Source organism: Euprymna scolopes, chromosome 6 (assembly GCF_053919585.1).
Source record: "Euprymna scolopes isolate OS-2025 chromosome 6, ASM5391958v1, whole genome shotgun sequence".
NCBI lineage: Eukaryota > Metazoa > Mollusca > Cephalopoda > Sepiida > Sepiolidae > Euprymna > Euprymna scolopes.
The window spans coordinates 157,553,673-157,576,819 of record NC_136487.1 but is presented as its reverse complement, the minus strand read 5'-3'; the positions used below and the strand labels follow the sequence as shown (position 1 = coordinate 157,576,819).

General features: G+C 34.5%; 1 protein-coding gene across 2 annotated transcripts in view; it reads right to left on the bottom strand.

Moving 5' to 3' along the window:
• Window positions 1-4,634: 4,634 nt before the first annotated feature.
• LOC145278078 (death effector domain-containing protein-like) overlaps window positions 4,635-23,147 on the bottom strand; it is a 61,669-nt gene continuing 43,156 nt past the window's right edge. For both annotated transcript variants that reach the window (XM_080130334.1, XM_080130335.1), the window contains exons 3-4: window positions 21,666-21,920; window positions 4,635-7,449 (exon numbers count right to left, since the gene is read on the bottom strand). In XM_080130334.1, coding sequence (XP_079986460.1) covers window positions 7,340-7,449; window positions 21,666-21,920 — 365 coding nt within the window. In that variant the 3' untranslated portion in view covers window positions 4,635-7,339. The remainder of the gene's footprint in view (window positions 7,450-21,665; window positions 21,921-23,147) is intronic.

The following is a 23,147-nucleotide window of genomic DNA, read 5'->3' as shown; positions in this document are numbered from 1 at the left end:
CTACTATTCACATCTTGGTTGTCGTTTTCACTATGTTTTGGCCGATAAAATTTTGAACAAAACTATTTCATTCACTGACGTAGATTGTTCTGGTTTCATCGGACATAACTGGACCATCATTTTCGGTTTAATACCTGTTTTAAATGCTGGTATGTGTTAAAGAGTTTCTCAAAATTGGATCAGGTTATTCTTCATTATCGCCGATTTTTACAGCCTACCAGTTATCTAGAGGTTGATGGTTCAATCCTTACTAGAAGTGATAACCTAGAATAAAATAATACCAAGTCAGATGTAACATCGGATGAAATGTAAAAAATAAAAACTGCACGAGGGATAATCCAAATTCTATGCGTCCAACATTCAAAACAATAAAACATGTTTTCATTTTATCAGGTTGATAAGAAAGTTCTTGCGGTTTTAACCTTTGAAATGAAGATGTACATATCTCAGCTCAAACAAAAATTTATTGATTGAAATAAGCGCTATCAGAATCAAAACACTTTTGCCAACGCAAAACAAGTGTATTTATGCCAGTCATATAAAAATCTTGCGTTCTGGTGGTGATGAAGTCACTGAAAGCGTTTTCGGTATCGCTTAAGATTTTTTTTTTTTAAGCATTTCTCACACAGAAAGTTGTCGCAATGCATGAAAAAATAGTCGTCCATAGGTGAGAGGTCTGGAGAGTATGGCGGATGAGGCAGAGTTTCTTAGACCGATTCATTCAACTTCTGCAGGGTCAATTTAGCAATGTGCCGTTGGGCATTGTCATGGAGGAGAATTGGGCCTTTTCTGTTGACTAATGCGGGGTGTTATTGCCGAAGTTTCCGTTTTTGCTCATAGTACTTCTCTGCTGTAATGGTTTCGCTTGCATTAAAAAAAAAAAAAGAAGAAACTAATGGATGAGATTGGTCACAAACCACCAAACAGTCAGCATGACCTTCTTTTCGTCCAACTCTGGTTTTGGGAAATGTCATAGAGTTTTATTGACATCTAACCACCGAGCTGAGTGTTGTTGGTTGTTATAAGAAATGCTTAAAAAATCTAAACAATATCAAAAAATAGCTTCAGCGACTTCATCACCACCAGAACGCAAGATTTTTATGTTACTGACATAAATACGCTTGTTTTGCATTGGCAAAAATGTTTTGATTTTGATGGTCCTTATTTCAATCAATAAATTTTTGTTTGAGCTGAGATATTTTCATCTTAATTTAAAAGTTAAAAACTACAAGAACTTTCTTGTAAACCTTATATATATATTTTTTATATTTACAGAAAGTTTAGATGAGAAGTTATTGGTACCGTCGGTTTCAAACCTGATAATCAGAAACTGTTTTAGATACCCATATCAAGCTCTCTTCAGCCGATACTCATGAGAAGAGATGAGTATCGGCTGAAGAGAGCTTGATATGGGTATCTAAAACGATCTCTGATTATCAGGTTTGAAACCGACAGAACTGATAACTCATCTAAACTTTCTGTAAATATAATACGCTCTTATTTTCGGAATATTTTCCTTATAATAGAGCACATTTTAAAAAAATATAACTAAGGAGATATGCATACACGCAATACCTAAAATGTATCGTTTTTAAGCATGTTTCCGAGATGAATTACCCCATCACATTAGTTCAATTTCAGCTGTCAATCTTGAAATTTTACAAAAGTTTTTTTTCATTCATTCATTATATAAAAATGCAATACTTGAGATTGAAATCTAGTTTCAAATAGATTCAAAATTTTTTTTTTTTTTTTAAATATTTATTTATCTTTTAACATTTCCTTTCTGATAAAAGTAAAACCAAATAATGAAAATTGTTACCCTAAAAATAGAAGATGGCTGCCAAAGCAAAAAAATAAAAAATAAATAAATCTAGCAGATGATTTTCATAATCATAATTGGTGAGGAAAAAAAATACAAAATTTATTAAAAAAAAAATAAATGAATGAAAGTATCATTCTTTTAAAATAATTAAAAAAAAAAAAAACAATTTCTTTTTGCTCCAAATTTATTCCAGTTTTAAAAATTGAAAAAAAATTAGTGGAGAAAATACTATTTTGCTGCAGAACAGCAAAATAAAGTATACTTACAAATAATTTATTAAAAAAAACAAAAAACAAAACATAAAATAAATAAAGAATACAAGTTTTCTTTTTGTCTTTCTTGGAAAAAAATTTTTTTTAAGAAAATCATCAGAAGAATCAAAGAAAATGGAATAAGGCATTTTTGCAGAAGAAATATAGGTTCTTATTTAGAATTCAACCTAATTAAAAAAAAAAAAATACAGAAAAATCTTTTTTATATACATACCCGTCATGGAGGAAGATATATCCTGAAACTCATGTAAATTGATCAACTTCTTTTATTTTTGACTAAGAAAATCAAATTTTATGAATAAACAAAAAGAGACTGTCTTGAGTTGCCATCTTAAAAGAAATAAAAATGGGCAAGTAAGCCCACAATAATTCAAACTTGCAAGATAAGTCTTGTAATGCTACTAATTTCACATTAATAGCCGTAAATCGTTTAAACATGATTTTCTTTATATAAATAAAACTACTTGATCAATTTACGTAATTTTTGGAATATGACATTTGTTCCATGACACGTATGTATATTAAAGATTTTTCTGTATTTTTATTGTTTTTGAACTTTAATTCTAAATAAGGACCAAAATCTATTTTTGAAATCAAAACTGAAAACAAAAAAGGTGCTGATCCATTGTCACCCATTCTCAACATACAAAATGGTTCTTTGATACGACAGGCTCGCAAGACAATATTGAGAAACACAAATCAAGAATCAAAATACTTTACTGTTAAGCTTTTAATTAAGCTCAATGGTTTTTATTATGATAACATGGTATCCATTTTGAAAATCTATTAATAGATTAAAAATGGCTGCCTTGCATTTACTATGGTCACATTATCAAATCTAAAGCCTTTAAACTGTCAAATCTAGATAAATAAAATAGTAAATGTATGTATGTATGTGTGAAAATATTTAACCAATAAACTCTAAAACTACTGGTCACATAACACTGAAATTAATAGGAAATAGTAATTGTACACCAAGGATGGTTTATAACCAATAAAATCTTTGTTTGGATGGATGAATAAAGTGTACAAAAATATGTTGGAAAGTTGAAATGCAAAATTTTCATTTCAACTTGCCGACATATTTGTACTACTTTATGCATGTGTAAATTCATTCATAGCTTGAAGTGGTTTGATTTTAAATCTTTTAACTTTTGAAATCAATAATATATATTAGGTACAATATAATATTCAATAGAGAATTGGCTCTGTAATAATGAATACGAAAATCTGCATAGATTAAAATAATTTACAACCAGGCAAGCCCCCCCCCCCTGCTAGTAGAAAGTAATTTCTGCTGGGTGCAAATCTGATTTCTATTTGTATACCATTCACAGCAAGAACTCTTAGTGCTACCAACATCATTTTCTTTCTTCTCCTGGGTGTCTAACATTAAACAGTATTTCTATGAGGAGTTTCTTTCTAAGAATTTGCTATATATGAAACACATAGCCACAAGATTACTTCCCTGCAGTTTACAACATGGTAGTCTTCACATCTAATATCACCAAATACTTGTCATAAACTATCCTTATAAGTGATCAGATTTTGTTTATTCATTATTATAAATCTTCTCATAATGTTATTCATCATTTTAAGTAGACAATCCACCTGGTTCATTAACTCTTATCCTCAAGTGCCTTTTGGTCTTCATAAGAGTTAATTCATTAGTAAAAGAAAGTTTGAAAGTGAATGTGAATTATGATTCATTTGTGCTCCTAAATCAAAGCACCTCTGTTGTATCAAAGAAAAAAATGACAATCGTATTATTAGTTTCATGCAAACAGAATCTTCAATTTTTCTTTCTCCTTTTTCTTTTTCCTTAAAGACAAAAACAAAACACAAAAAGAAACAAACAAAATGTTTCTAGAAAACAATAATAAAACTGACTGAAAAAAAAAAAAAAAAAAGACAGGTTTGATAAAAACAAAACGAATAAGAGACCAATAATGTTGTAAAATTTAGTAAGTTTGTTGAAATGATAAACTAAAAATATATCTAAAATACAATATAAATATTTTTGATATAATTGTGTTGAAAAAAACAACAAAAAAATAACAAAAAACAAAGATGTGAAACTGGAACAATAATTTTCAGGTGAAATAAAACTTTCTTGAGGAACACAAAGGAGGGGGACATAAAAAAAATTCTTTAAGGCTTATAGAATGTCAAAGAGGAGTGTGATTGGGGATGGGATTAAACGATAGTTTTTTTCTCCTCCACCCCATTGTTTTGTATCTTAGTTCTTTCACCTGTCTCTTTGAGAACTTTTTAAAATATTTTGATATAGATATATATACTTTTTAATACCTTTTCAAATACTTTCATACATATATAGATATATTTTCTTGGTTGTCTTTTATACATGTAATGCCAAGAGCAGAGGGCCAATCTTTGAATATTCTCATCGCTACTAGTGTCAGTTTCATTTTGCATTTGGTGGGAGAGAACGGGGAGGGGGACTCTCACAAATGTTGTATCCAATCGATTTTAATTATTTTTATTAGTATTATTTATTTTTATTATTTTTATATATATATATATATATATATGAGTTCAGGCGTCTTTTTTTTATAAATGTACATTACTTTTTATTTTTACAATGATTTCCTTTTCTGTACGTGTGTGTATGTGTTAAACCAGTCATTAAAGATGATCATGATTAAGGTCTTTGTTGGAAAGATGGGTGGCATTTCTCTCACATTCACTCTCTTAATTAGAGGGTGGGGGTGGGTGGGTTGGGGTTGAGGAACGCCGATTATGTTGTCAGACATGTTTTTCCTTTCTTTTTCTTGTAATGGTATTTTACAAAACAATTTTAAAAAAGAGAGAGAAAAAGAAGGTGTGGGGGGGATATATTTATATATATAAAAAAAAATGTTTAAAATCATGGTTAATATTAGAGTGCAATGCCAGAGATTTTGAAGCCAAGAAAACAAGTAAATAATAAGCACCAGCTGAGGCATGGTCAGTAGTACAATACAAAATGGCTATGTGTGTGTGTGTGTGTGTGTGACTATATTAATGTTTGCAGCGTCAAGATTTTAAACTACCAAAATATACATGTTTAAGTGTTTTTAGTATGAAAATCTACTTATGGCAAGTAAGTTACATAAAAACATGTTATTCCGAGCTAAGCTTCATCAGGCAATATCCGGTATTCCATTGTTGGATGTCGTCTGCTGAAGACAAGCCTGAAATAAAGTTATAGCCATGTTTGTATGAACAAAAAATTTAGGCAGAGATAGATCAATAACAACATCAATTTAACTTATATGGGAGACATTTTTTTTTAATCTTTTATTACTAAAGGGCTTACTCAGAAATGAAGATGTTATCTAAATTTCTTTTCTTTTTACAAACATGACAGACACGAGAGATAAAGGGGAAGGAAGGAAGAAAGCAGAAAATATAGAACAAGGAAGAAAAAGTGGGGAGGAATTCAAGTTACCTTTATAACTTACAAGGTAACATGGATGAAGAAATAAAATAGAGAGACAGTAAGAAAAGAGAGCGAGAGGGGACATTTTATGCATTTTCGCATGAATACCTGCAAAAAGGGAGGGAGACAGCAGGCGACGCCCCCCCAAAAAAACAATTTTGTACCATTTGTTAGAAATAATAAAACTAACGCCATTAAAACCAAAAAAGATGCACAATCTAACAAAAACTTTTGTATCCATAAATTAGTGGGAAAGACAAAATGCGGGGGGGGAAAAAAAAAAAAAAAAAAAAAAAAGAATTATTTTTGACATTTTCAGTGTGGATTAGAATTTTTCAGTTCTTGTCCTCAATTTCCACTAAATAAAAAAATAAAATAAGAAATCTGCATGATGTACATATTCCTGGTGAAACAAAAAAATATATTCCAAAAATCACATAAATTGATCAGTAGTTTTATTTTAATAAAGAAAATAATTTTTAAGTGATTAATAAAATTTTGTAGATATTACACAAATCTAGTAAGTATGAATTATTGTTGAATTCTCTTTTGTTGTTTTTTAAAGATTTTTTTTTAATGGCAGGCGAGACAGTCATTCTTTGAATACTCAAAAATAAAATTAGATTTTATTTAAAAAAATAAAACTACCTGATGAATTTATGATTTTTGGAATATGATATTTATGCTTTGTCATGGGTACGTACATCATATAGATTTTTCTTTATTTTTATTTTTAATATAGTGGGAATTATTTAGGTCGCATATTCTCGTTTCATTAAACCAAAAAAAATTTTTTCAATCTTTATTTTCTTGTATAGCCAAAAACATCATGACAACGCCTTAAGTGAAAACAGTCAAATTCATGAAAAGTTTTTAAAAAATCAGTTTTTCTATCATTTGTAGATTTACATCACTCCACTAAACATTATATCATGAAGAGTCTCATTAAATAAAACACTGACTATATGAAGAAATAAAAGATTTAAAAATTTTAATTGGATTTTAAAGTTCTTGTCTAGAATCCCTCCATATTAAAAAACAAAAAGGAAAATCTGTATGTTGTACATACCTGTTACCTGTAGAAAAACAAAAATATCATATTCCAAAAACCATATCAATTGATCAAGTAGTTTTATTTTTATAAAGAAACGTGATTAATGGGAATTCATAGACATTACGACATAAATCTAATAAATATGAATTATTAAATTATCTCCCTTTGTTCTCTGAGATACTTTTCAAAATGGTAGGTGAGACAGTCACTTCTAAGATACTTATTAAATTTGATTTCCTTGTATAAAAAAAAAGAAAATTACTTTATCAATTTATTTGATTTTTGGAATATATTTCCATAAACTCATGGATACGTGCAGCATACAGATTTTTCTTTATTTTTGTATTTTTAATATAGGGTGATTTCTGGACAAGAACCAATTTTAATATGTATATTAAATTATGTTGGTTTGAAATGTTTGTTCACGAAATAAAGAAAAACTACAATATGTGTGTGTGTGTGTGTGTGTAGGGTTTAGGAGCCATTTGATATTTTTTTAAACAGACAGACTGACAAAACAATCAATGACCACTCCAAAATGAAAAAAAAAAAAAATAGAAACTGACCAAAAAGAAAATCCCCACCCCCACCAAATTCATTTCTGAGTTACAGCAATTTGACCATTTCAGTGTCAATTTTCAAAAGTTTAAAATTTGGTCAGTTTTTTTCTTTCTTCTTTTTTCCGTTTTAAATTTCTATTTTATATGTATTATTCCTTTTCTTGAGTATGTGTGCATGTGTGCGATTTAATCCTGCAGGTTTTGAAGGAGTTTCAGTCTTCCTGCTTCATAATCATCCTCGTCGACATTCACCAATAGTTTAATAGCTTCGTGACCGACGGCTTGTTTGAGAGACTCTAAAAAAGAAAAAAAAAAAAAAAGAAAAAGATTAGACATTACAGAAATCTTTTTTTTTGTTTTTTTTAGATGTAATCACACGCACACATCTCTATACGAAGTATTGTTCATCCTCCTCCTGTCACCCTTCAATTTGAAATAGAATTTTCATTGCTAAAAAAAGATGGAGTGGGCATATATTATTAACCATCTACAATTTGTTGCTAATTGATTAGACTAGACAAAAGTTGATTTGTGAAAACATGTAGCCTTCCCTTCGACAAGCCACCGACCCCATTGTGTGCTGTGGATTACTACCTCTTTCTCTTCTTTGTTCTCATTGGCTGTGTCATCATCTTTTGGTTCATATTGGTGCGGGTCACAAGTGGAAGTAAAATAAGTCATGGAACAAAGAAAGGAAAAACATAAATGGCAACGTTTCACATATATTTGCCGGTTAGACTTGTGAGCGTGTGTCTTCTCCCCGTTCTATCGATGTTATGTTCGTCTGTCCGTCGCAATTTGTCTATTTCTAGTGGGACATAATGTCTCTTCAATTAAAATAAAAACATTTTTGTAACATGCAACAGCAACTTATAAAGCTTTATATTTGTAGCCTATGACAATCTTCTGTCTAATAAGACAATTGTATTCTGCATCTAGTCTGGTACACTGAAGCATCTGTTGTGGTTATACAGTTCAAAGTTAGAATTAGCTTTCCGGATGCCAGCATGGGCAGATAAGGAGACCTAGGTTTGCCCAGTTATTAGGATCTCTCTCTTGGTGTTGCAGACAAAGTCTAATGGAAAGGCAAGCCAATACAGTCGGAGCCAGCACAGCTTCAGAATTTTTTTTTTTTTATCAGCATCACCATTTATCAAAAACTAGCCGGGCTACCCGGCGTTGCATGGGACCGTTTTGTAATATATTTATTATTCTTATGAGAGAGGAATTTTGTATGTTTATTGTTTATGTATCATTTGCTATTTCGAGCAAAAGAATATTTTACCTACATAAGACGGGTATTACACATGAAATAATTGTATCTTACCTAGGGTAAGTAATTTACAGCATGTATATGCAAGGACAGGTAATATGCAACACATTTATCTCATCAAATTCCAAGCGATGCCAGGTATTTTGCTAATAGATATTCTCGTCTATTTATTCAATCCCGGGCAACGCTGGGTGTTTTGCTACTATATATCTCAATCAATCTCATGAAATCCTGGGTGACGCAAGGTATTCTGTTAGTATATATTTCAATCAATCTAGTTCAATCCAAGGCAACGCCAAGTATTCTGCTAGTATATATTTGCATCTATCTCATTACATCCCAGCTGACCATGTATTCTGCTTGCATACATTTGCATGTATCTCATTGAATCCAGGGTGACTCCTGGTAATCTGTAAGTATATATGTTAACGTATCTCGTTGAATCCCATAATTCTTGGATTGTTACACATTTCGATAATTTAACCCACATTATCGCTCACCTGTCTAAAATAATAACTTTAAGACATTGTATTGGTTGGTTTTTCATTACAAACACATCATCCAAATAACTCACATTTCATCATTTTTCATAATTTTTTTATATGTTACTAATTTCAACAACCATGTCACATGATTTAACTTACATTATTGCCTCCACTCTTACTAAAATAAAAACATTGATACATAGGCTATGGTATGTTACTAATTTCTGCTATAATTTTTCATGAGTAAATCCATATTATTGCCTTACACTCAAGGGAGGTCACTTGCATATTGTAACAATGATTGTATATTAATCTAATGGATTTCGACAATGAAGCTACATCCAAAGGAGGTCACTTGCATATTGTAACATATATACTGCACAAGCAACTTCTAAATTTTTCACATCGGATTTATACTGCACAAGCACCTTCTAAATTTTTCAAATTGGACCTATACTGCACAAGCACCGTCTAAATTTTTCAAATTGGACCTATACTGCAAAAGCACCGTCTAAATTTTTCAAATTGGACCTATACTGCAAAAGCACCGTCTAAATTTTTCAAATCGGACCTATACAGCACAAGCACCTTAAAAATTGTCAAATCAGCCTATAATCCACAAACACCTTCAAAATTGTCAAATCGGACCTATAATGCACAAGCACATTCAATATTGTCGAATCGAACTTATACTTCACCTATATCATACAATCCCAGGCGACACTCGGTATTCTTCTAGTACACATCCACCTATGTCATACAATCCCAAGTGACGCCGAGATCACTTGCATATTATAGCAATGATTGTATATTAATCTAATGGAATTCGACAATGAATCTACACCCAAGGAACGTCACTTGCATATTATAATGATTGTATTATTCTAATAGAATTTGACAATGAAGCTACATCCATAGGAGCTAACTTACATATCATACCAATTATTTTATATTAATCTAATTGTATTCGACAATGAAGCTACATCCAAAGGAGGTCACTTACATATTATGAGAATGACTATATATATTAATCTAATGGTATTCAACAATGAAGTTACATCCAAGGGAGGTCAATTACATATTATGACAATGATTGTATATTATTTTAATGGTATTCAACAATAAGGCTACACCCAAGGTAGTTCACTCGTATATTATAACAATGATTATATATTAATCTAATGGAATTCGACAATGAATCTACATCAAAGGGAGGTCACTTGCATATTACCCCAATGGTTGTATATTAATCTAATGGTATTCCATAATGACGCTAAATCCAAGGAAGGTAAGTTGAATATTATCACAATGATTGTATATTAATCTAATGGTATTTGACAATGAAGCTACATCCAAGGGAGGTCACTTGCATATAATCACAATGTATATAAATCTAAATGAATTCGACAATGAAGCTACACTCAAGGGAGGTCACTTGCATATTATAATAATTATTGTATATTAATATAAAGGAATCCGACAATGAAGCTACACCCAAGGGAGGAAACTTGCATATTATAACAATGATTGTATATTAATCTAATTGTAACTGATAATGAAGCTACATCCAAGGGAGGTCACTTGCATATTATAACATATATACTGCTCAAGCACCTTCTAATTTTTTCAAATTGGGCCTATAATGCACAAGCACCTTCTAAATTTTTCAAATTAGACCTATACTGCACAAGCACTGTCTAAATTATACTGCACAAGCACTTTCAAAATTGTTAAATGGGATCTATACTGCAAAACCACCTTCAAAATTGTCAAATCGGCCTATAATCCACAAGCAGCTTCAAAATTTTTCGAATCAGACCTATACTGCACAAGCACCTTCAAAATTGTCGAATGGGACCTATAATGCACAAGCACCTTCAAAATTTTTACATCCGACATATACTGCACAAGCCCCTTCTAAATTTTTCAAATTGGACCTATACTGCACAAGCCTCTTCAAAATTGTCAAATGGGACCTATACTACACAAGCACCTTCAAACTTGTCAAATCGGCCTATAATGCACAAGCACCATCAAAATTTTTCAAATCGAACCTATACTGCAGAAGCACCCTCAAAATTGTCGAATCGGACCTATACTTCACCTATATCATACAATCACAGGCGACACTTGGTATTCTGCTAGTACACATCCACCTATGTCATACAATCCCGGGCGACGCCGGTTGTTCTGCTAGTGTATATACACCTACTTTATCCAATTCTGGGCTATGCCGGGTATTTTGCTAGTACACATATGAAGCTACACTTAAAGAAGGTCACTTGCATATTATAACAATGATTGTATATTAATCTAATAGAATCTGATAATGAAGCTACATCCAAGGGAGGTCACTTGCATATTTTAACATATATACTGCGCAAGCACCTTCTAAATTTTGCACATCGGACCTATAATGCACAAGCACCGTCTAAATTTTTCAAATTGGATCTATACTGCACAAGCACTTTATAAACTATTCAACTTGGACCTAAACTGCACAAGCACCATCTAAATTTTTCACATCAGACCTATACTGCACAAGCACCTTCAAAATTTTCATATCAGACATATACTGCACAAGCACCTTCTAAATTTTTCAAATTGGACCTATACTGCACAAGCCCTTTCAAAATTGTCAAATGGGACCTATACTGCACAAGCACCTTCAAAATTGTCAAATCGGCTTATAATCCCCAAGCACCTTCAAAATTGTCAAATCGGACCTATAATGCACAAGCACCATCAAAATTTTTCCAGTCGGACCTATACTGCAGCAGCACCCTCAAAATTGTCGAATCTGACCTATACTTCACCTATATCATACAATCCCAGGTGACACTTGGTATTCTTCAAGTACACATCCACCTATGTCATACAATCCCGGGCGACGCCGGTTGTTCTGCTAGTGCATACACATCTATTTTATCCAATCCTGGGCTATGCCAGGTATTTTGCTAGTACAGATACCCACCTATGTAATGTATCCCGCCCGACACTGGGCATTTGGCTAGTACATACATCAACCAATTTTTTCCAATCCCAGGCGTCGCCGAGTGTTCTTCCAATCCCAGGCCATGCCGGGTAATAAGCTAGTATATATGTCATGCTAGTGCTATGTCATTCTATTACAGGTGACGCTGGGTATTTTGCTCCTACATATGCACCAACTCATGCCCTGTCCCTCCCTCTCTCCAATACGCATCTTTTTTTTTACTTGGTCGTTTGGCTAAGATCAAAGTGTAGTATCTGTTCTTCAGATGCTGCAAGCTATGACTAGCTATGACTAGCAAAGACCAGATGTGGGGGCAACCCCACATGCCTGACCTTTAACCAGCTCCCATTTCCCACCTCTCGGGAGCTGGTCCCCTTTTTCCCTTCCCCCTCCCTTCACTCCTCACATTAAAAATTGGCCTTGTGCCTAATTTGCTCGGTGGGGGAGCAAATAAATACCATCTGTTCTGGCAGATACTGCAAGCAAAGACCATATGTGGGGGAAACCCCACATATAAGACCTTGGTCAATGTAGGGTCAACCCTTCATACCAATTGTCACTATCCAGCTCCCCTACTCCCCGGGGAGTTGGTCCCCATTTCCCCTTCACTCCTCACATTAAAAATCGGCCTTGTGCCTAATTTGCCCAGTGGGGGAGCAAATAAATACCTCAAAGTGTAGTATCTGTTCTTAGAAATAAAGCGGTTTCATCTTTCGCCCCCCCTCCTCCCACTAACTCATAATATGCCTCTCACCTTCCTCAAAAATATATAATATGCATTTTATTTTTTAGTTGGTCTTTTGGCTAAGATAAGATCAAAGTGTAGTATCTGTTCTTAGAATTAAAGCGGTTTCATCCTTCTCCCCTCACCCGTCAATCAAAAATAAGGATGGCCTTCTGTGATTTTTGGAATATGGCATCTAAATATAAATTATGCATTTTTTTTTAATAGGAGATAATGCTCGGCAAAAAATTAAACTGTATAAGACGGTTACTTGGTTTTTTGGCTGAGATCAAAGTGTAGTATCTGTTCTTAGAATTAAAGCGGTTGCATCCCGCCCCCACTCCCACTAAGTAAATATAAATTATGCATCTTTTTTTAATAGTAGATAAAGCTCGGGAGAAAATTAAGCTGTATAAAGACGGTTACTTGGTCTTTGGGCTAAGATAAAAGTGTAGTATCTGTTCTTAAAATTAAAGCAGTTTCATCCTTCTCCCCCCACCCCCACTAAGAAAATAAGGAGAGAAAATATATAATACGCATTCTTTTTTAGTTGGTCTTTTGGCTAAGATCAAAGTGTAGTATCTGTTCTTAGAATTAAAGCGGTTTCATCCTCCCCCTATCCCCACTAAGTAAATATAAATTATGCATCTTTTTTTAATAGGAGATAATGCTCTGGAGAAAATTAAGCTGTACAAGACGGTTACTTGGTCTTTGGGCTAAGATCAAAGTGTAGTATCTGTTCCTAGGCCTAGGATGTAATCAAATACAATCACTCATATGTTTGTTTATTTACATTTTAAAATGCAGTAAAACGAATCTCGTTTCCTGTCTAGACATCTCTCTCTCTCTTTCTTTTTTCACTCTGTCTCTTTGTTTGCGCGTCTCTCTCTCTTTCTCTCACTTCGTCTTCCTTATCCTGAAGTGTTACTAAAAAGGAAAATGGCGTCTCGCTTTGTTTTTTTAGTAAAAACAGCGATGGTTAATATTTTTTGTAAGCGTTTTTTTTTTTTTTTTTTTTACTTCACATTTTTTGCTTGGTATTTTTCGTTTAACTATCATATCTACTTATTTTTAACGTACTAAAACTTTGGTAACGTTCTCCCAACGTGAAATTTTTGTATTTTGATACGATTTTATGATGTGTCTTTTTTACCGATAACAAAAGTCTCTATTCAATGTTTCGCCATTACAGCTTGCTTACGTCAGGGTCACGTGACATGACTCAGCGTTTAATAAATTACGTATAAATATCATTAAAATGTCACTTTTTGGGGGGGCCCCCCATGCAGAAAATCGATCAGCTGACCCACTTCTGATGGTCCTTTTGGGCTAATTTTTCGATATTTGTCATCCGAAGGATGGGGCTTTCATATGATACCAAGTTTGTTAATGTTTGTTGTGTCTGTCAAAAGTTTTTAGCAGACATACAAACATACTCACACACACACACACACACACACACACACAATTTGCCTTTTATATATTAGGCTAGCGAGGGGTACCCGGCGTTGCCCGGGTGTTTTTGGGTGTGTGTGAAAAAAAAGAGGTGGGTTTGAAAAAAAAAAAAAAAAGGAAGCTTTTCCGACGCGCACTTGGAAAATAGTGTGAAAAAAAAAAAAAAAAAACAGGTGCTCGTTTTTGATTGATGTGCGAGACAGTTTTTAATGAGGTCAATTGAAAAACCCGCTCGCCCGTCTGATATGACGAAGTCGACACTGGCTCTGGGCCTACGATTAGAGTGGAGTTTCGCTGTTGTTTATACCGAAAAGCGAATGTAACGCGTGCCGATGCAGGAAATGTGGAATAATTAAGGTTTGAAAGTGAATAAAATTAAATAGACAGGCGAGGTCCGCGGGTAACACTGAGATATTACAATTTCTGGATGATATAAACAGTTTTAAGAAGTTGCGAAGCGAGCGAGCGCTTTTCCGAAAGAAGCCTTTTGCAGACACCGCGGAAAAGCGCACACGCGCACATTTTGGCTTTTATATAATAGATAAGGGTTAAAGAGTGTACTGTAGTTAATTGGACAATATAGTAATCGTTAGTAATGGAAATTTGGTAAATTTGTTAAGTGGAACGGCTCATCAAGAACTTGTTTATGTTGGACTTGAACACAACCGTAAGGCAGCTGGAAAGCAGGCAAACAGAAGACAGTTCCACGGGCGTACAGTTCTAAGAAAGAAACTTTGTTTGTGGAATCTACATTTATGTTTAGGCACAGATAAAGAGTGGGGGAAATTATTGATAGCGTTTTCAGCTAGACGAGTGTTCTTGTGAAAGTTTGGGAGAACCAGAGATTGGAGCTCAGATGAACACTTGCCATGAAAATAATGATAAAGCAGAGACAGACTCGCAACATCTCTTCTGCGAGAAAGAGGTTGCAGGGAAGAGAGAAGGGCATCCCCTACGAGGCTACGAAGTCTATTTTGAACAGTTGTGATGGCGCAGACAGAATAAGGTCTTTCTAGCAGCTCCTGCCCAGATGTGGCAACAGTACTGCATCCTTCGATATCTGGCTCTTAGATAGGTAGAGAATTGCATCAGCAGTGAGATATCTACTGTATCGATAGAAAGATCCCACCATTTTACCAGCAGCCTTGGCAACGGATTTGATGTACGTGTTCCATTTCAGATGTGAAGTAAAGGTCAAGCCCATAAGTTTGTCAAAACATGGAGCCGCCCCAAAACAAGAGCCATTCATTTCAATTGATGCCAGATGGGGATCAGAGCATCGATGATGTAAAGATAGAAGCTTGGTTTTAGATGCATTAAAAGTAACCAGCCACCTCTTTCCTCATTGTACCACGTGCTCAAGATCAGAGGAGAAAGAATCAGAGAGAACTTGGTTGTTTGCGGTCTTTGATGTGCTACCATAGATGGTAGTGTCATCAGCATAAATGTCTACAAATGATGTAAGGATGTGATTTGGAAGATCATCAATGTAGATCAGGAAGAGAGTTGGGCACAAGATAGACCCGAGACATTCCAGCATTAATACTGTGAGCTTCTGATTTCTGCCCATCAACTACTACTCTTATGAACCTATCAGAGAGAAATAATTTTATAATTAAAACATTTCCAGCTATACTATAGCTGGAGATCTTGTGAAGTAAACTTTTATGCCATACCCTATCAAAGGCCTTTGATATGTCAAGAGCAATTGCCCTAGAAAGGAAGACTCCATCAAGAGATTCGCTAATCCTATGAGATATAACTGTAAGCACATCTGCTGTAGATCTAGCAGAACGGAAACCATATTGCATATCACTAAGGTTATTTTTGCTGAAATGGTTGTCTACTTCTCTATTTAACACAGATTCCAGCAACTTACTCATGACAGACAGGAGACTTACTGAGAGAGAGATAACCGATCACCTGAATTCTTAAATACAAGGCATACTGATGATGATGGGCCAGCTTTACTGGAATCAGGGTTTTTGATTAGCTTGGCAACATTACGTATAAATATTTGTATGTCATATAGCGTGTTCCTGATACAGGAGGAAATATTGGGGTTTGGTCGCAAAGGGTAGAATTAGCTGCAAAGTTCTTGGCAAAGTGTTTGGCTTTGTCTGATGCTGACGAGATTACCTTAGGTTCACTGATGATAGTTGAGAGAGCAGATGCTTCTGTTCAGGATTCTGTTTGCTATTTGCCAAAACTGGTGGGAATCAAGCCGCTGCTCAGCTACTTTGGACTTGACGGACTGAGCATACAACTCTCTTGCATTCTTTATTACTTCTTTACAGTGGTTGCTGGCAGTCCTGAAAGCGGCTTTAGTCTCAGTACGTCTATTACGTTGGAAGCAATGGAAAAAGTGATTTCTGTGTGCAATGGCAGCAGCACATTCTGGAGAGAGCCACACCTGGCTGTTAGCTTTTTGCTGGAACTTTGTTGAGGGTATGAAATGGTGTATACCTACAATTAACCATTCCATCAGGTCTGATACTATAGAGAACACATCCTTTTTAAACATAAAACACAGAGGCAGATCTGATATAAATGTATGGAAGCTATCCCAGTCAGCCATAGAGTATTGATATACTGTATGATGGAGAGGTGCATCTGAGGACTTATCTCATTTTGATCTTAACTGATACAACAGAGTGGTCGGAAGATCCAAGTGAAGACAGAATGGAAGCTGAACATAGTTCAGGGCAAGTTGTGAGAAAAAAAGTCTAGGAGACTTGCATACTGGCTGGCCGTCAGTGTCGGGCACATGAGTGGGTTCGTGAACAATCCGAGTGAGGTCATAAGCAATGGAGAAATCATGACAGAACCTCCCCTCATCATCGGTTTTGTTTGAGTGGGTTAACCTTTCCACATTGTGAATTCTCTAGATACATGAATGTTAGCTGAAGGATAAGTAGACAGAATGTTGTCTATTTTCTCAGATATGCTTCTAAAGATAGTAACTCCGCAGTAGTGTGAGCAAGTGCAACCCGGAAGCACATATACAATAAGTTAGGGTCTTCTCTGGAGATGTCCCTACCACATGGAAAGCCATCTTTAATGTAGGCACATATTCCATGCACATATCAATCTTGGGAGTCAGATTTGGAAGTTAAGTTAGAGTATCTTTTAACTACAAACTCATTTAGGGAAATAGACTGTCTAATGTCAGTTTCGCTTAGAAATAATAGGTCTGATTTAGTCTTCTGTAATTAGGTTTACATCTCTGGAAGATTAGAACGTAGACTCCTGATGTTGGAGAAGGAGACATGGTAGTGGGGGTCTACATTGGAAGTTGAAGATCTGGGTTTAATCATGTATTTTTTCTGGAAACTTTTCATTATGGAGTTTTGGGATTTGTGGAATAGGCCTACAGATTTGCTTAAAGCAGGGCAGAGAGGGAAAGTAAAAGAGAAAAAGAAACAATGTATTTGTTTTTTTTTTGTAGCACATGAGGTAAAACCGTAACAATTACCCACTAATATGGCATTGAGAAGCCCTCCCAGAAGCTACTGCATGGTCCAGAATCCATTCACCAAATAGCAATACAACAGCTCCAGTACTTTGCACCTGCTGATAGGACAGTCTCCTTAGTGGTTAATCCAAGGTTCGGGTCCCTGACTATCAGGCAGATAACATCAGCCCAAATAAAATGTTTACCCCCAGCACCCTTATTAGTGACATGGCTACAAGGATAGACATAGAAACAGAAAATTTCCTACAACTGACAACTGTTCACGCAAAATACTGCCAACCTAGAATATAGCCTTTTCTTTTCCCTTTGTCAGAAAAATCACTCATTAAAAAATGAGGACTGAGGGACAAATAAAGAGAAGTGAGAGTAACAGAAGCTGCCGATAACGCATCCACAATGCATTGTCTACTCTCCATTAAGAAAATTATGATTTTATTAAGTATTATACTTAAACATGTCAATTAGACTTTTATTAAGGGAAAGTATGGTGATAGATTCCCTTCTCACTGAAAATAAATAGAATTGCCTAATCTATGTATGCTATCTTTAAAATCAACTTGGTAGATATAATACGAACATCTATGGATGAGAAACTATTAAAAAAATCATTAAAAAAATAAAAATATAAATTAAAATATTGAAATAAAATGTGGTTATTAACATTTGAATATAATAAAAAGATAAAAATAAAATTAATATCGCAACAACTTATCTCGAAAAAGTTCCCATCTTCAAATGCAAACTGTTAAAGGGCTTTTAGCTTTAAAAACTTCAGCATTCAAAAGACTTTTTTTTTTTTAAAATAAAGGGTTGAAAATGTGATCTTCTTCCGAACTTTGGCTAGTGATGTTTTATGGAAAGGCGTTGTAATGCTTTACTATCTGCTTATTGGAACTCCAAACAGGTTTTTTTTTTTGTGTTTATTCCCTTAACCTTTGCCAAGCTACCATTGCTATAGCACTACTATAACAAGAAAAATACAGAACATCCCCATAAAATGATAACTAGTTGAAATATATAATAGTACCGAAACGTCATAAACACAAAATCTCTCAAGCAACATGTATTTTCACTTAAACAATCTGCCCTATCATTCAATATCCTCTGAATATAGCACAATGTTATAAACACAAGCTTATTAGTACAAACCTGCTCATATGTCTATTTTTGCTTTACAGGAAGCCAAATCAATGTTGCCTACCATTAAAAATCTGAGGTAACCCATGATGTCCTTAGAAACGAGTTGATTTTTTTTAAATTTTAATGTTTTAAGCTTTATAACATTTAAGTTGATTCTACTATTTTGCTTTTCGTGGGTGTTTTTCAAATCAAAGTTCTTTTCTTCAGAAGTAGGAGATGAGATAAGTTTATCAAAAAAATTTGACCAAGTTAATCGGCTGCACTTTCAAAAAACTGGTAACTCCAGGAAAGAGAGCATAGCAAAAATGCTTCATCGTTTAAGACATTGCTAAGAACGGTGTAACTTAAAGCTGGCATCGCATCAGCCATTAATACTTTGGATAAGGAGAAAGCAAAAGGAATCTATAAGTTGACCCATTATACCCCACCCTATACACTTAAATATTATTTGAAACTAGCAGCTGCGCCGCGTCAGCACATACAACATGGAGTCAAACACAAAATCATGTACACTCAACATCGTCTTACCATCAACGCTTACTTTGTGAACTCGGAGTATGGGGAATTCCCATATGCACAAAACAAAATCACTGAAAAAACAAAAATACCCTAAGGGTCAGGATAATGAATAAACATTGGATAAAATGGTTGGATGGTTAAAATTATTACGAACTTGACTGGAATCTTCTGATCCATAGTCAGACGTGTTATCCATTGCACCACAAGTCCTGTCCGTATGCCGAAAGATGTTATCGCGACTTTATACAGACAGTGCTAAATTCCATTTAGATGAGCAGCTAACTTTTTCGACAATTGCATGAAACGGCTCAAAAACCCTTATTTCAGTTTTTTGTGTGACCCAGCGTTGTTCGTTATGAACCATATATAGATAAGGACAATCTAGGGGCTCACACCCTTCAGGGGGAAAAAAAGAATTTTTCAATTCAGTGCATCCATTCGAAAGTTTTATTGGTATATTAGCATGGATGCCTGGCGTTGCCCAGGTGTTTGTTGAGTAAAAAAAAAAAAAGTGGTAGTAGAAAGGCAGGCTTGAACCCGTACTGTGAAGGAGGAAAAGAACAGGGAAAAAAACTTGACGTCTTTGCTGTTACGACCACCGTCAAACCGGAAGTGACGTAGGTTTAAATTAAGGTTAGACAATCGAAAAGAGGGGATGACTTCTGGAAATATCGGCAAAAAAAGCGACCCCTCTCTAAAGAAATGTGCCCAGTTGAGGGTAAAGAAATTAATGTTTTTAGCCAATTTTTCGATATTTGTCGTCTGAAGGGTCGAGCTTCAAAACGATACTGATCTTCTGAAAATCAGTCGCCTCTGTCAAAAGTTTTAGGCAGACATGCAAACATACATTTATATATTGATAGCTCAAATTTTCGACCTAAACAGATCAAAAAGCTTGCCCTATCTCTGAATACCCTTTATGTAAAATTTCAAATGTTTAGACCAGAAATTGTCTGAGTAATTTGGTAGAGACCGCAGAGGTCAAATTTTTTTTTTTTTTTTTTTTAAACTTTGACCCCTATTATAATCCCATAACATTTGTTTTGGGCTCAAATCAAGTTAGATCCATATCCAAGGAACCTATATCTAAAATTTCAATTGTTTATACCCAAAATTGTCAGAGGAGTTTGGTAGAGTTCTCAAAGGTCAAATCGTTGAACTTTGACCCCTTAACAGTCAAATTTCTGGCTGAAAACATTACAAAGATTTTCCCAAATCTCAATACTCTGTATATCAAATTTCGAGTCTGTAGACTGAAAATTGACAGAGTTATTGTGTAGAGAAATGTACATAGACAGACACTTTCACTTTTATAGATATATAGATATACACACACACATAAATAAATAAACATTCAGAATTTTATTAATAGTATAGATAATAAAAAAAGAATATTTGGCTATAACGAGATAAGTGTTGGCATCAGAATAGAAGTAGTTGAATCATTTTACCATTGCAGAAAGTACTTCAATCCTGATGAAATCCTCTACCAAAGATCCTTCTCTCTACAGTTGCGAAACCTAGCCAATGAGAACTGCAGATCTCAAACGGCTGAAAATGTTTGATCTATACTGCCATCGCCAAATTCTGTGGGTCCACTGACACCATTTTGTACACTCCAATATTCAAATTAGGACACAATGTAGGATCATCTCACTCAACCAATTTCTTTTAAAGAGGAGACTTTGTTGGTTTGGCTACGTTGCACACCACAACTCGGGAGAGTTCATCCCTAAAGCAGTAGCTCTGGAACCAGAAGCTTAAGAGTTTATCAGTTAAATATTTACACAGACACACGTTTTATTTATATACTTAGGGAGATAGGCAGCAGAATAAAAAAGGTTGAATTTTTCTACCATTACAGAAGGTATTTCACTCCTGATGCTGATGCAATCCTCTATCTGAAAAAGACTTAGATACATTCAAAGATGGAGTATTGCTGCCACATTTGGAGAGGTATCACTGAAATCACTATCACTTACTTTGACATAGTAAAAAAATCATGAGGGGGAAGGAGATGATTTCTTCTGTTCTCTACAGATCCTTTCTTTATGAAAAGAAATTGCTAGTGTCTTTCTCTACTCAACCATTAGCTAGGTATCGATGTTGGCAATGGTGTATTCGCCAACCTTAATATTGGATGACTATGCATAATTTTTGGTTTGCAATCTTTTTTAACCTAATAGGTAAATACGTAACTATTTTGTGAGATTTTCTTTTTTTACAACCCATATTACATATAGAGGTTAATCTGGTGAATAATTGATAAATGCAATACGAGAAAATTTGGAGTGAAACTCATAGGCAAAAAAGGTTGAGAGAAAAGGAGAAAAGACGAAAAAAGAGAAAAGATGAAAAAAGGGAAAAAACAAAAAGAGGAGAAGACGAAAAAAAGACGAAAAAAAGAAAAGATAAAGAAAAAAGATAAAGAAAAAAGGTTACTGACCTGTAATGAAGACACCTTTTAGAGCTTCAAGTAATGAGCCATTGATATAATCCCGCCAGAAAGCATCCAAATAGGTGAGTTCAGAGAATTTTATATCACAAATAATGGAACCCAAATCCCGAGACTTGAGGATTGTGTTTGCCTGGGCAAATTTTTCAAATTGACGTTCCAATAATTCTGGTTTATTAGAGAAGACATTGCCTTCAAGGACATTTTCATGGTGACAATATTCTGCTCGTACTCGTAACCGAATATCTGAAATAAAAGTAAACATAAAAATTGCAGGCAACACGAGTTGGAACAAATACATTGTGAACATTGCCAAAGCTGCTGCAAAGAAGGTGAGCTCTCTTTATTGTGCTAGAAAATTACTAACATCTGAGAATATCCTATACCTCTATAAAGTCATCATTCGCCCATATATGGAGTATTGTTGCCACAACTGGGCTAGTGTATCTACCACTAATCTCTCACTCTGAGACAGCCCCCCTCTCCTCTCCCAAAGTCTCCAATCTAATAGGTTCAAACATATGTTCCTTTGCTTCCTCATATCATATTTTGACGATTGAAGTCTCCCCATAGTATATATGGCTTTGGGAGTTGATTGAGCAGCTTGTTTGATTCCGTTTCACTGGGTGTGTCATTAGGTAGTATGTAAATTGAGCATATTGTTTAAGTTTTCTGTAAGGTTACAGATATGGCAATCGCTTGTATAGTTGTGTTCAGGTTAATCTGTCTTTGTGGGATTTTATTGTTTACTAGCAGGCCACCTGGCATTGCCCGGTCGTAAAATACGCTTAAATATGATATTTTGATTAATGCAGAATTCGGATTGATTATTATAATGGCATCATTATATTTGCTCAGACCCTATGTACTGTTCATAACCTTATGTGCACAAATATATTAAAAAGTTTGACTTATATCCAGGTAACCTACCTCTAAAATTTCAAGTGTCTCGACCTAAAATTGATGGAGGAGTTTGGTAGAGTCTGCAAAGGTCAACTCTTTCAACTTTGAGCTCTTGGCAGCTAAAATTTTCGCCCCAAAACTGATTAAAAAGCTTGCTGCATATCTGAATACTCTTTATGTAAAATTTCAAATGTTTAGACCCAAAATTGGCTGACTAGTTTCTGAGAGACAACAAAGGTCAAATTTTTTTAACCATGACCTCGTTGCAGCCAAATTTTTGGCCAAAAACCAATTAAAAACCTTGTCAAATGTCTGAATATACTTTTACGTAAAATTTCAAATGTTTACACAAAAATTGGTTGAATAATTAGGTAGAAACCGCAGGTCCATTTTTTTTTTTTTTTTTTTTTAAACTTTGACCCCAATTTTGACCCCTTAACATTTGTTTTGGGCTCAAATCAAATTAAAAAGTTTGATCCATGTTCAAGTAACTTGCATCTAAAATTTCAAGTGTTTAAACCCAAAATTGGCAGAGGAGTTTGGTAGAGTTTTCAAAGGTCAAATCATTGA